Here is a 15,000-nt window from a genome sequence, read left to right as displayed (position 1 = left end):
GACATGTGTGTGCTGAAATGTCAGCATGTTCGTGTACTTTTGCACTAGATTGATGATACAGTTAGCAGTGTTGGAGTCCAGGCCGGTGGTTGGTTCATCCAGAAACAGCAGAGCGGGAGCAGTGATGAGTTCCATCCCGATGCTGCACCTCTTCCTCTCTCCCCCAGATACACCACGCAGAAACTCTGTTCCTATCTGCACACACGCACCCACGCATGCACACGCACACACGCACGCACGCAAGCACGCACGCACCCACGCATGCACGCACGCACGCACACACGCACGCACACACACACACACACACACACACACACACACACACACACACACACACACACACACACAGAGTTTAAACCCCACAAAAAGTTCAGACTTTATTTTTTGGGGCACTTTATTTTGTAATTTCCCATTTAAACATAATATATCATACATAGCTGTACAGTGCGTGATATGTGAATAATATGCTTGTGTATTGTAGCACAGCGATGTACCTTGGTGTCTGCACAGTCTGTTAGGCCCAGGTCTTGTATGATGGCATCCACTCTGCTCTGCTTGTCTGTGGAGGAGTGCTGCCGGGGGTTGAGACGGAGGTTAGCGCTGAACAGCAGGTTCTCCCTCACACTCAGAGTTCCCATCAGGATGTCGTCCTGGAGCCAGAGGGGCGATGGAGACGCAAACATAAGACGATCGGATCAATCCAAAGTACATTGTGTGTGTGTGTGTGTGTGTGTGTGCGTGCGTGCGTGCGTGCGTGCGTGTGTGTGTGTGCGTGTGCGTGCGTGTGTGTGGGTGTGCGTGCGTGTGTACCTGAACCACATAGGCAGAGGTGAGCCTGAGGTCAGAGGTGACGGCTTTGCCATCCACCAAGACACTTCCTTGGCGCAGTCCAGCAGGGTCCTTCCTCCCTGCAATTACATCCAGAAGCCTGGCGAAGAGAGAGACAATAAGTGTGTGTGTGTGTGTGTGTGTGTGTGTGTGTGTGTGTGTGTGTGTGTGTGTGTGTGTGTGTGTGTGTGTGTGTGTGTGTGTATCTTCACTTGTACGTGAATGCCTTTTATTGCTCTTACGATGTTTTTCCACTCCCTGTTGGGCCCATGATGGCATTCATCCCAGGTCTCATGATGCCACTGCAACAACCAATCAGACAAAGTATGACCACCTTTACAAAATAATGTAATATAATTAATGCAATGTAATTTTCCTCATAATCCATTGTTGCTTGATATGATACATAATTTGATATGGCTTATACATTCAACATTTTAACTTATATTTATTTCCAGACATTCAAATTTGTCAACAAGGAATTATACTGGCTCTATTGAGTTTTTCCATTCTTCTCTATTATTTCTGCACTACAGTACTTAAGACTAGATCATTTGTGTTTCAGTGTCATCAAAAGTTGCATTACCTTCCATAAGAGCTGACTCAGTTTGACATTTTCATCAAATATCTCTCTGACAAATATCGTTGTCAATCCAAAAACATAATCCATCAATGATAAACATCGTCATTGTTCTTTCAACAACTTAACAGTAACAACTGATGGTGAGTTCCCAGATAAGCAACTGAATTCAAATGAACAACAGGAATTAAGCAGTAGAATTGGAACTGATGCCTCTAAACTTGCGTCCCTTTTGCATATCAATTTAACATTCAGCAGATCACATGTTTTGATCAGGCCTGACCGAAGCAGGGAGGATGTTTTAAGATCTGTGAACTGAAAGACCCCTGGCCCAATCTAGGATAAAGAAGCAGATTAAATGGCCTAAGGATCATTATAAAATGTATGTAATAAAAGTAAATGTTGGGTGGATTCTGGTTGTATAGATCTGCAGTGCTGATAGTGGTTAAGACCCCTTCCTCCTCAAGATCTAACCCCTGCCAGAACGGCCTTGAATGTGCCCTATTCTGTTGGTGATAGAAATGAAAAACTAAACAATACAACACTAGCATTTTATAACTGGCTATTGTCAAATATTAAAGAACATAATCATAGCATAAAAGCAGGAAGCTACTAATGGCCTACGTGTGTGTGCCATCTTAACCACAGTCCCACAGTTAATACAGTTTAGATTACTGTCTGAAACACACCTATGCGTGCACACGCACGCACGGACGCACACACATACATACACACACACACACACGCACACGCACACACGCGCACACGCACACACACACACACAACACACACACACACACACACACACACACACACACACACACACACACACACACACACACACACACACACACACAGAGAGGTAGGTATCATGTCCTACAGTACCTTACATCTCTGAGGATGTATTTCTCAGGGCCTTTCTTGCAGCAGACCCCTCTGCTGTCCTGAACACAGTAATGCAAGTTGCTGAATGTGACTGTTGGTCCTCGCTCCTGGAAACACTCCTCATCGGTCTTCTCCCTTTCAGACATCGTCAACCACAGCGGTGTAACAGCAGAGTGTTAGTGAAGGAGCCACAGAGAACGCTTCAGACAGAGGTGCAGTCTGACACCTGTACAGTTGGCCAATGAGAAAGGGAGATAGAGAGAGATAGAGAGAGCACGCAGACTGTAATCGTGAGTTTCTGTTCCAAACTCCTCTGATCTTTGGACTCCTCGCTCACTTACAATTGTGGATGATCTCAGTGGCATGTACAACAAGGAATGAATGAATGAACTTTGCCTTCCCAAATCACAGCAACTGAACCCATCAAGTACTCTAGGTCGAGGCTATATCTAATAATCACCGATATTCTCACCATGAACCGTGTACAGTAACAGCAACTGGCAGCTGACAGAAATGCATTGTTTTCAGAATGCTGCTGTCATGTTTGATTGATTTATTGTTGTTTTTTATTAGAATATGGAGAGATTGAAAACATATTCAGTACTATCTGAGCAGCATAGCAATTAAATGACTGATATTCTTGTGAAATATCAACCAAATCACAATCATCATCATCACCATCACCATCACGACCACCACCACCATCATCAGCATCATCATCATCACACTTGCTCATTTTCCATTTTATTAGGCTACATTAAACCATGCCTTAACTTAAGTGCCCCGCTGGTACATTTTGTGTACGCTTTCAATATTCGTAGTATGCTAATGTATGCATCATTAGTCCAAACGGGCTTGAAATTTGCCCCAGGACGTTTTTTTGGGGTCTGTTACAAAAGTATACCTCATACTATGTTAGAGCCATTTCCTGTCACCCTGGAGGAGAAATAGTTCCTAAAAACCTATTAGTCCACAAAATGTCACCATTGACTTCCATTCAAAGTGGTATTTTGGGGCCTCCAGCTATTTTCTATTGGGTCCATGCATTTCCAAAAATCATGTTCTCATCCTGGACCAAAGGAAGAAAAAAATGGCAGTGAAAACTCCATGGCCCTCAATTCCTATGTCTGCATTTCCCATTGGTTATAATGTTAATTTTACACAAAAACAAACATTTGGGATTTCCAGCCTTTTTTATTATTATCATGAATTCCCTTAAACATTCATCCTGATGTCAAGGTAGTTTTTACCATGTTTTAGTATTTTTCAGTATTTGAGCATGTTCGGCACAGCAATCAAGTTCATGCAGTCAGGGCCGTAGCCAGGGATTACAGAAATGTATCCTTGTGCCAAACATGGGGAAATGGTGGACAATTTAATTTTACAGTTATTTGAAGCCTTACCTCCGAGATGAATGCCTAACATCAGGTCATTAGTGATTTTTTTGCCCAAATCCCTGGAAATCCAAAATGGACACTTTTTGGCTCTAGTGGAGTAAAGAAAAGAAAAAAATATTTGTTTTGGACTTCCAGGAATCTTTGCAAAAAAAATCACCAATTACCTGATGTTAGGCATTCATCCTGGAGGTAAGGCTTCAAGTTATTGGTTTTCACTGTGTTTGATTATTTTTTACATTTTGGCTTGGTCAGCTGGTGGTGAGATTCAAGTTCAAGGTCAAGTTCAAGTAGTTTATTGTCATATGTATAATACAATGTATGATACAATGAAATTCTTTATGCTCTGAGCACCCTCAGCCTTACATACACAAGGACATGGTCACAAAGACCGACAGAAAAAGGGTGTAGACCTACATAACTATGTAGGCTATACGTGATACAGACATGTCTGTACACAGTACGTGTAGACATAACACAAACCACGATACAGTACAATACAATAATGGTGCACAACAAAGTGACAGTGCATTGCAGTGTGTGTGAGTCAACTGTTCAGCAGCCTGACTGCCTGGGGGAAAAAGCTGTTACTGAGACGGGTGGTGTGTGATTTGATGCTCCGGTAGCGTTTTTTGGAAGGGAGGAGTGAGAACAGGGTATGAGCGGGGTGGCTGGTGTCTTTGATAATGTTTTTGGCTTTCATTTTACAGCGAGTGGTGAAGATGTTATGGAGGTTTGGTAGATCTGTGCCAATGATTTTAGCTGCTGTCTTCACAGTCCTCTGCAGCAGTCTGCAGTCCTGGGCGGTCAGGTTGCCGTACCACACTGTGATACACCCTGTCAGAACACTTTCTATGGTACAGCGATAGAAGTTCACAAGGCCTTTGGTGCTCAAGCCAAATTTCTTGAGGCGCCTCAGAAAGTACAGTCGCTGCTGTGCCTTCTTGAGGATGCACTTGGTGTTGAGAGACCATGTGAGTGTGTTTGTGATGTGTGTGCCCAGGAATTTAAAGCTGTCGACTATGTCGACAGCTGACCCGTTGATGGAAATGGGGGTGTGAATGACTTTGGACTTTCTAAAGTCAACAATGATTTCTTTGGTCTTATTGGTGTTTAGAGAGATATGGCAACTGCATGCAGTTGCCATATGCAGCCACCAGATGGAACTGAGTCAAACCCATAGGTCAAACCCAGGGAAAACCTACCAATTTGAGGCCTTTACTTCAGGACTGATGCCTAAATAATAAATAAGATCATGTTTTTCATGTTTTTTTTGTGGGAGTAAAACAAAACACTTTTTTTGCTGTTTTGCATGTAAAAAAGGCCTTTTTACATGCTTTTCAACTGGGAATTCATCAATCTAACACTGCAACAACAACAAAACAAAACTGTTCCAGCCAATCTTTGACATATCACAGGCTATGATAATCACCCCAAGAAAAATCCACTTTGCTTTCATGGGAAGGAAAATAATTCACTTTTTGTGTTTTTACTGTACTTTTTACTGTACTGTACTGTACTGTATTGTATTGTACACTGGCATTTAAGGGGTTAAAATTCTGAATATGAATTAAATGTAGGTTCAGCCCTCATGACAGGGACCAACAAATAAAATAATAATAATAATAATAATAATAATAATAATAATAATAATAATAATAATAAATAAATATAAAATTCCACACATTCTACTGTACTTACTGTACAGACAGTCCACAATGTGTACCCAATAGGTTTTTAGGTCAGTGTATTTAGCAATGTGACATTGCACAAGAACTAAAAATGGCTGAAATGAAATGTTGCTGCCAGTCATTAGCATATCCAGGCCCTGTTAATCAATTAAAAAAATCAATTTTGCATTTATGGGATAGAAAAATTAAATTATGTAAACAAACTGGCATTTGAGGGGTTACAATTCCGAGTAGGACTAGAATGTTGCTCCCATGTTGGGAGGTGAGCCTACAGTGAGAATGGAGAGAAAAAATGAACGATACATTCTACTGTATTTAACGCTACTGTACATAATGGTACACATATGGAACTGAACTAATTATTGTTAATAGTTTTTGGGGTCAGTGTATATTCACGAAGCACAAGAGTTAAACCAGTTGCATGGTAACGCTGCCCCCTGCCGTTCAGAACGCTGTATGGCAGAAGACTAGAGCGAATCATTGAAGGGGCGGGATCAACGTTGCTGACTCTGACCTTTCCTTTTTTCTACCACTGTCCAATAAAGCTTCGAGGCTGGCACAGAACTGCCCCAAAATAATAACTGTAGCCAATCGTCAATAGGTAGCCTGGAAAAATAGGCGGAGCTAGACAACATGCCCCGTGACGTCATGCACCGTGACGTGTTTTCAAGACATCTGAGGTGTTGTCATCGCATTCCTCCTCAGTTTGATGTCTGACACTGGGCGTCCGGACTCAATCTATTCACAATGCGGCTCTAACAGCAACTTTCTTGACAAATCGTCGAGATTGTATTATACATTTCTCTTATAGAACAACGGCAAAGTCTTTTAAGTGTCTACCGAAACAAATAATCGTATATTTCAGACGAAGCTTAGCTTATGTGCTACTAGCTAACGTTAACGTTAGCCATGGAAGAGAAGAAGGAGGAGAGAGAAGCGGAGATCCAAGAACACGGCCCCGAACATTGGTTCTCCAAATGGGAACGACAGTGCTTAGCAGAGGCCGAGCAAGACGAACCGAACGAGGAAGAGACGGAGCAAAGCCAGCAGAAACTGTGGCACCTCTTTCAGAATTCAGCCACCGCTGTCGCACAGCTCTACAAGGGTCTGTACCAAGCGAGGTTCAAGTTAAATCTAGCTAGCTGTTAGCTGAGAGCTAACGCTAATGCTAACATAGCTAACGACCCTGCAGCGGTGCTGGTTGGAGAGAAACACAAAGGGCACCAATAGCTAGGCTAACGATGTTAGCCAACTTTAGCTGCTTAACTTTAGCATAATTAGGAAGGGTAGCTAGTATTTAAATCTCCAAGCTTTGATTGACGCTCTTTTAATAGATCACGTTGTCAATCCGTTTGTGTTGAACACATGCTGCTGTGAGCCCGTTCCGTTGCTAACCTTGCAGATAGCTAACTTAACTGGTTATGGTTTAGCAGCCCATCACTCCGCGTCTATTACAGCAGGACTGGAACTCGCTTGGGGCCTAACGTTAAGCTGTCACTAAAGACTACCTGAGCTAAATAGATAAGTAGACACCTTATAAGCGGTTCCCATATAACCACCTAACTGTGTAACGATTTGTACAATGTTGTCGCTGTGTCGAGCATATTATGTTCCCTACACAGACATAACATGGCTCACATTAACATTGTTTTTGTACATCCATAGTCAGCTCGTCAAAATGGCGATGTACAGGGAGGAGTTCCCCGAGTGAAAACAACTCGTTTGTTGACGATCAAAACATGTGATAATTTATCCTATTGCGTTGGTGAATGTAACATTAACGACACACAAAACATTTTTACTCGAGATATTGAATCCACCGCACGTTTGGCTGATAGCAGCATTGTTGACAAGCTCCAGAACAAAATGGCGAAGGGATTAAATGTTTGCTTGCTAAAGTCAGATCCGAATTATGGGTCAGTCAATACATAGTGGTTGACGTGATTTGACGGTTTACCGGAAGTAATGTTACTCTGTGAGCATATGACTGACACCTCAAGTGTCAAGTTTGCAAGTAGCCCACTTGTGAAGTGCAGGCATATGGTTCCACTTTGCTCAGTCACCTTGCTTGATCTGTTTTTGGATACAAACAGCTTCACAGACTGTATCATTTCAGTTGGTAATGCTATGGACCTCTGTACAGACTACAGAGCCAGGTTAGCTTTAAGGATTTGCAGTTCAGTTTGGACCTGATAAAGGATGATGGGAAGGCCAGCACCACTGATTTAATTTAAGCCGAGTACTTGTCATTTTTACCCAAAACACCAAGGGTGGCATGGTGCGTTCGTAAAAATCCAATCTGATGCTCTACACTGAATTGAGGGCGCGGCTCTAATGTACATTACAACAGCGCTCCCAAACTGATTTGGTGTGAATAGTCCCATCGAGATAAATGGGTTCGTTTTTCTTTTATTGCGGTACGATGGATTATTCGCTTTTGGTCTGAAAATACCTTTATTCTGTATAAGAGTACTGGGTATGGTTACATGCACGTGACCTGACCAGCTTGAGAGAGTAAACGGTGTGTAAAATCTGCATGCTTGAACTGTCACCTGTCATATCCATTTCTTGCTTATTGGGACTGGTTTGTCACGTCATTTCAAATGTTATCATCACAAACTCACTCACAAACGTGTCACTTTTATTTTTTTACAGATCGAGTCTGTCAACAACAAGGCCTCTCTCTCTGGGTGCCCTTCCAGAATGCAGCTACAGCCGTCACTAACCTTTACAAAGGCAAGTCATTGCACTGCCCAGAATTTCATGTGTGTGTGTGTGTGAGAAAATATCAATGTAGCATGAGCTTTGATTTTGGTGTCTAAATGTACTCTGCCCTTGTGTGGCTCCAGAGAGCGTTGAGGCCCACCAGCGGAGCTACGACCTGGGTATCCAGATTGGCTACCAGCGCAGGAACAAGGAGGTGCTCGCGTGGGTGAAGAAGCGCAGGAGAAACATTAGGCGAGAGGACCTCATCAGTTTCCTGTGTGGCAAAGCCCCGCCCCCGCGGAACGCTCGGGCCCCACCGAGAGTTGCCATGGTGTCACCGCCAGAGACGGGAAGCTCCGTGGAGACGGACTTGCAGCCCTTCAGGGAGGCCATAGCACTACATGGTGGGTCATGAAGCTACTTTCACACGGCACGCCTAACCCAGCAGGGAGGTTGTTACATTATAGAGATATCAAACTAATTAATTATATCAATCATTTATCATATATCAATCATTTATCACAGGGGTGCCCAATACGTCGATCGCGAAGGTAGTGTGGTCGATCGCATGGCATTGGGGGGGGGGGGGGGGGGGGGGATTTTTTTTTAACTGTTTTTCCACTGTTTTTCCACTGTTTCCACTGTTTTTCCACTGTATACTCAGTGTATAGCCTATATATATAAATAAATATGTTTGGTAGATCACTTTGACTTGGTCATTTTAAAAGTAGCTCCCAAGCTGAAAAAGTGTGGGCACCCCTGATTTATCATATCAATCAATTATCATGTAAATTAATAGCAGTGCTGCCTTCGTGTGTCTGTTTCTTCTCCAGGTCTGAGTGGAGCTATGGCAAGCATTTCTGTGCGTTCCGGCGCTCCGGGTTCCCCAACACACCCTGCCCAATCCCTCAGTCGCCGTAGAAATGGTCTTCACGACGTGGACCTGAACACCTTCATTGCAGAGGAGATGGCGCTCCACTTGGATTCGACGGCCACCCGTAAACGAGGCCCAGCCCCCTGTAGTGACGTCATCACAGACTCACCCACTCACAAACGCAACAGGATGCTCTGAACTCTTCCTGCACCACTAATCCCTCCTCCGTGCGCTCCTTGGCGGTTGACTGATGAGGACTGATGCCTTGGCCGGCCAATCAAATCTTCCTCCTTTTCATCTTTGTTGCGATGCTACAATGAAGAAAAACACAACTATGAACACCCCACTTAATTTTCCCATTCTATCTTTTTCTCACTCCTTGCTTCAGGTTTCTCATCCATCCTCCCCACACCAGAGTTCTGTTCCTTTACACAAAATTGTCCTTCCATGTTTCTCTTTGGTTCCCTTCGATAGATCTGATAGGATTGTAAGGGAGCACAAAGCACACTCGAGATTCTTGCGTTGCAGAATGTTGCATTTAGACGTCTTTTATTTGGCCAAGCTCCTTTTGTGTAACACATCTGATAATCAGATGAACTGGTCTGTTGCACTGCCCTCGTCGTCCCTTATAATTGCTCCCCTACACTTAAGCGTACCTCCTCCTTCCTCTCCTTGGAGTGCTGGCCAAACCAGACTGGACTGAAACCTGGGCTCGCTGGGAGGATCTCGTTTGGATCCTGAGAGGTCAAACTGCCTTCCCGATTTGTAGCCCTCCTCAAAACGCTTTGTCAGCGTGTGTGTCTCAATCTGCTGCTGCTCTGTGTGTTTTGCCTATCTGACAACAGAACTGCCACTTACTGTGTTGTACTCTTGTCTTTGCCTTTGAGGACGCTGCTATCTCTGGTTGTCGTGTGACAATGAGTGTGTGTGTGTGTGTGTGTGTGCGTGCGTGCGTGCGTGCGTGCGCGCGTGCGTGCGTGTGTGTGTGTGTGTGTGTGCGCAGGTGCAGGATTCAACACACACTTGACAGAATTATTTTCTCTTTTTTAAATTAAATTAATCATAGTTATTCCCCCTTTTTCTTTACTTGCTGTTTGCAGCCCGAACCAGGGTTTGATCACAAAGCAGGTCTGTCCAAGTTACACAGCAAATTATGACTAACATACATTACAGGTGGACTCAGCTGACACTTTAATAGTGGTGACTAGAGATTGAAAAGCAAAATGTACTTGCTAAAAAGTGAAAAAGAATTGCTCATCCAAAATGCCCCCCCCCTAATATATATCAACATTATTGCAATTTTCTAATCCAATTGTAACAAAAAATACTATATATATATATATATCTATATATAGATATATATCTATATATAGATAGATATGTGTGTGTGTGTGTGTGTGTGTGTGTGTGTGTATATATACACACATATTCTTTTCAGCTTCAAAATATGTTTTGACCCATAACTGGCTCTTGCTTTGTTGTGAGTCTTTGCATGAAGAGCTCTGACAATGTCTTAGAATCCTGCATTTTACTTATCGTTTTGTTTACATTTGGTTTAATAATTGGGACTTCAAGTGGCTGAATCAACTGGTGCAAATGCATTGCCACCCTTCAGTCTCTTGTTACACAAGAGCTACTTCACTGTCACACTTGTGATTCTACCTTTTTAAATCTAGAAAATAATAGGAGCCGATGCCTGTGAACTTAGAAAGCAGTAGGGGATGGGCCGATGCCTGTGACATTTTTCATTTTGATTCTTTAGTTGGATCATGGTTTATTGGGTGCGATGGTTCAGTAAGGCTCAATGCACTTGTTTTATTTAACGTCATCTAAGAGTGAACCGCTCATTTCCAACACTGCTTTGTGATACAGCCTTGTCTAACGTGTGTAAATAACATGTAGGTGCTGTTATGATATGTGGTACATATTGTAAAAAGAAAGAAGTGCAAATCCATTGGGATGTCCATGTACAGTAATGATTCTGGCATTAAAGAAAAAACAAGCGTTTAACAAAGTCCTGTCTTTGAGTTTTCTCCCTGTTGGATCAGAATTTTCCTCCGCTTTGCATCATCTCTGCTTAGAGCTTAGTTCAATGCCGGTTAATCTTTACTGTCAAAAGTGGTACCTGCCCCGTTAACAAATGCATCCCCCCATTGTTCATTACTTTGTATAAACCCTGTGACAGAATGGGATGTGCTGTGCATATATTTTATTTTTTATGTCCCACTGTCCGTTACCAAAGCGTAAATATGAAGGATTCTCCGAGGGCAACAAAGCAGGCCCGGTGCTAGGGGCGGGCCTGACCGGGCCGGGCCCCCCCATTCAACAAACTGGCCCCCCCATTCCAATTTTTTTTTTTTTTTTGTTTTTTTTTTTTTTTTTTTGTTTAACGTTTTTCTGTTTTTCTGTTTTAAAGTTTAACATGGAATCTGGCTGTCATTAGGCATTGATTAACTGAATGCTATTGCTAACTGTTACTTTGAACATCCATTTGCAATGATTCTGGCTGGATATTAACTATTGTAAATTTGTCACAATGAATGCAATTTGTGCACAATGTGTAAATACACTTAATATTAATTGTTTAGGCCTAATTATTTGTAAAGTCACAACACATTAGAGATGTGTGTAGTTCTTCACAGATTTAGCCTCTTCATTTTGCTCTCAAATGCACCAGGTTGACGAATTTTACTTTAAAATGTACAAAATCTTCTTCCGGGGGAGAATCCCCCCGGACCCCCCTTGGGTAGCTTGGCCCCCCCAAGCTAGTGGCAGGCCCCCTCTGTAACTTGGGTCTGGAGCCGGGCCTGCAACAAAGTGACTGTATGATTATGGTATTCTATGATCCCTTACTGCAGTGGTTCCCAAACTGGGGTACGCGTACCCCTAGGGGTACATGGAGGGAGTACAGGGGGTACTTGAGAGAAAGAATAAATCCTAAACATGAATGAAACATTAAAATAAATATTCTCGGGAGGCACTAATTACAACTCTTTCACTCCATTTCTTAATTTGTAATGTTATATTCTTCAAAAGGTGGGTTATCATTCATTCATTGCATCATATGGTATAGTTTTCTCTTGCAGTTTTCTTAGCAAAATGTATTCGGCTAAAAGGGGTACTTGAATTCAGAAATCAGGGAAAGCCAAAAAGGTTTGAGAACCACTGCCTTACTGTAACGCTGGTGTCAACAAATGACAACCAAGATGCAAGAGCTGTAATGCAGTACAACCTCTACAACACACGATGGCGACATAGACCGTACCTTGACTGCTGGGTGACCCACCCCCCTCTCTCTCAAAAGCAAACGTTGCTGCTATAAACAGTGAGCTAAAAAGCCAAAATAATATATATATATATATATAAATGCAACATCTTTGTTTTTGCTCCAATTATTCATGATTTGAAATAATCTGACAGGTGTGGCATTTCAACATGATGATTAAACAGAATGATTATTGCACAGGTGTGCCTTGGGCTGGTCACAATAAAAGGTCACTTTAAAGTGCAGTTCTGTCACACAACCCAATAACCACAGATGTTGCAAGTTTTGAGGGAGCAGGCCATTGTCCACCACAGCTGTTGCCTGTGAATTAAATGTTTATTCCACTCCCATAAATTCATAGTGGCCTTTCATTGTGACCAGCCCGAGGTAAACTAATAATTATGCTGTTTAATCATCATCTTTATGTGTCACACCTGCCAATTAGGGGCACATCGTTTGACCAGTAGCCTATATTCTTTGTTTAAATGTATCTTAAATGTAATGTTAAATCAGTGACAGCCTACATTTTTACATTTTTATTTTAAAATCTTGATGACAACATGATACCTCCTACAGTATTTCTGTGATGAATTCACTGACAGACCTATCCCCCTATCAGCCAATCACTGTTTCATCATGAAACACGAACATAGCAACGGGGTCAACCCCACCCTCCTACGTAGTGGTAAGATGATAATGTTTTGTGAATACAGCCCCTGGTGTTTATGTATCAAGCTAATGAAGTGATGGCCAGATTGTTTGGTTTGGCAGAATTCACTTTTCTTTTCTCTCTTTATTTTTTGTGCTAATTGAGAGTTATTGTGCTTGACCTCTTTCATCCCTCTATTTGTTGAAGAAGACGGATGAGTTCACCTAAACAACGGGTTATTTATTCATTGTTGTGGCTGTCAGGTGAGCCCTGTGTGCAAGGGCAAGTCAAAACTATTAAACAAGGAACAAAGCAAGATGGAGGGGCGGTAGGCCTACAAAACACTACAAATAACATTCAAATGATGGCTCTGCAGTAATGTGAGGTTTCCAGTCATTTGTTCCTTTATAGATGAGTAACAGTCAGACGGTAGGTCACCTAATGTAGGCAGTGGCGTGTAAAGGACACATTTGTAAGATGCAAAATAAACAAAAACTATTGTGTTTTCCCCAAAACGTTTTTGTAGCACTAGTCTTATATGGATAATATTTGGTTCCTGTCCTGAGACCTGGTTTGATCCCAGTTTTGCCTCCAGTGCAGTGCAGCACTCAAAACATACGGTGACCCTCATGGTATTTACATCACATTATTGGCGAGCGATCAATTGGTCTCATCGAATGAGTCACGAATAGCTGATGATGATGCCCATGTATGACTGTGTGATGTCATCAGTGGTGTATGGCCTCATTACTGTCTATGACATCATCAGTGATTTATGACATCATCTGTGATATGTGACATCGCATGGTGGTCATCCCCGAACCGCACGTTGAGAACCACTGGTATACAATGTTTTTTTTCCATTTGTTCCTTTCTTTTCACTCTACTGTGACAGTTGCATTGTTAGTTACGTCATGTTATTTAGGAGTTATCCTAAGCGGCCATTTCCACCTGGCACTAACATGCTTTTTCTGTGATCAGATTGCAATCGGATAGTGCTTGACCACTTGAAAGTACAATCCACATACAACAACAACTGTTTTTCTGCTGCTCTACGCTATGGAGTTGGCCTGATCCGATCGCAACAGATCTCAATTTGGACACTGGAGACACATATTAATACCAGGTGTAAATGGAATGAGGTTAATGTGGTCAAGCACTATCTGATTGCAATCTGATCACAGAAAATGCATGTTAGTGGCAGGTGTAAATGGCCTCTATTTGTCATCTGATAAGCTTGCGTCACTGCGATGACGTCGTGGATTCAGGCTTAGTCATTGGTTTAGAGTGAATCCTACCCTCCCATTTGGAGTGATTGGAGAAGTGTTCGCAGGTCTCGTAACATGTCAGTCAAACTCACGTTTCCCATGTAGTGATTGGAGAAGCTTTGAGTGAATAGAGTTTGGGACTGTGTATTAGCAGTGATTGGATGGAGGTGGCCCGAGAAGCGGACGTTCATCTGATACCTGGGCACCTGAGAATCCCCGGATGTTCAGTGTTTGGAAAGACGTTGGTGGAGCGATGGTGAGTCTTGTCCGAGTGCATGGGAAACGTTTACCTGTGCCACTGCAGGAATGGACACAAACCCTGTGGAGTGACTTCTTTCATTCTTCCCTCAGAGCCAGTGGCGGACTGCATAATCGGGCACGTCGGGCAAATGCCCGGTGGCCTGGCCTGGCCTGGCCGGCCAAAAAAAAAAAAAAAAAAAAAAAAAAATTTTTTTTTTTTTTTTTTTTTTTTGCAGGCCAGGCCAGGCCACTCACTGAACAGCAGGCCAGGCGCCGCCTACTGGTTTACTAGTGGTTTTATTACTTTATTCAGGTTTAAAGTGGGTGCATTCCATTGTAAAATTGGACTTGGCCCAAATTGGGCTTCAAACGGCCGAAATTGGGCTTCAAACGGCCCAAATCGGGCTTCAAACGGCCCAAATCTGGCTTTAAACGACCCAAATAGGGCTTCAAATGGCCCAAATCTGGCTTTAAACGACCCAAATAGGGCTTCAAACGGCCCAAATCTGGCTTCAAACGGCCCAAATTGAGCTTCAAACGCCCCAAATTTTTCGCCGCCGCCCTTCGGACGCCGGCACGCACGTCGGCCCGTATCGGCCTGGCCTGCTTGGTATCTAATG

At 42.9% G+C, this 15,000-nt stretch overlaps 2 protein-coding genes across 3 annotated transcripts in view; one reads left to right on the top strand and one right to left on the bottom strand.

Moving 5' to 3' along the window:
- The window catches only part of abcg2b (ATP-binding cassette, sub-family G (WHITE), member 2b), a gene marked incomplete at both ends in the record, with an annotated part of 7,862 nt that extends 5,423 nt beyond the window's left edge, over positions 1-2,439 (bottom strand). The window contains 5 exons of the mRNA XM_083655749.1: positions 38-195; positions 495-650; positions 811-928; positions 1,071-1,130; positions 2,294-2,439. Of these exons, the coding sequence (XP_083511875.1) occupies positions 38-195; positions 495-650; positions 811-928; positions 1,071-1,130; positions 2,294-2,439 (638 nt within the window). The remainder of the gene's footprint in view (positions 1-37; positions 196-494; positions 651-810; positions 929-1,070; positions 1,131-2,293) is intronic.
- A 3,657-nt stretch (positions 2,440-6,096) lies between these two features.
- hapstr1b (HUWE1 associated protein modifying stress responses b) lies at positions 6,097-10,959 on the top strand. 2 transcript variants are annotated; one of them, XM_083656189.1, is made up of 4 exons: positions 6,097-6,483; positions 8,034-8,114; positions 8,228-8,488; positions 8,918-10,959. In XM_083656189.1, the coding sequence occupies exons 1-4, from the start codon at positions 6,288-6,290 to the stop codon at positions 9,154-9,156; spliced, it is 777 nt and encodes a 258-aa protein (XP_083512315.1). In that variant the 5' UTR covers positions 6,097-6,287; the 3' UTR covers positions 9,157-10,959. The 2 variants fall into 2 exon arrangements, with proteins under 2 accessions (XP_083512315.1, XP_083512316.1); XM_083656190.1 differs by having other exon boundaries at positions 8,034-8,118; positions 8,232-8,488.
- Positions 10,960-15,000: the final 4,041 nt, after the last annotated feature.

This window comes from Poromitra crassiceps, assembly GCF_964638095.1.
Source record: "Poromitra crassiceps genome assembly, chromosome: 19".
NCBI classification, from domain to species: Eukaryota; Metazoa; Chordata; class Actinopteri; order Beryciformes; family Melamphaidae; genus Poromitra; species Poromitra crassiceps.
The sequence above is the reverse complement of the archived record's forward strand: the minus strand, read 5'-3'. Positions and strand labels throughout refer to the sequence as shown.

Excerpts from the sequence above, each read along its gene's own strand:
- hapstr1b (XM_083656189.1), top strand. The coding sequence starts at position 6,288 with ATGGAAGAGAAGAAGGAGGAGAGAGAAGCGGAGATCCAAGAACACGGC. Across the intron at positions 6,484-8,033 it reads TGTCGCACAGCTCTACAAGG|ATCGAGTCTGTCAACAACAA; the intron begins GTCTGTACCAAG and ends ATTTTTTTACAG. Across the intron at positions 8,115-8,227 it reads CGTCACTAACCTTTACAAAG|AGAGCGTTGAGGCCCACCAG; the intron begins GCAAGTCATTGC and ends GTGTGGCTCCAG.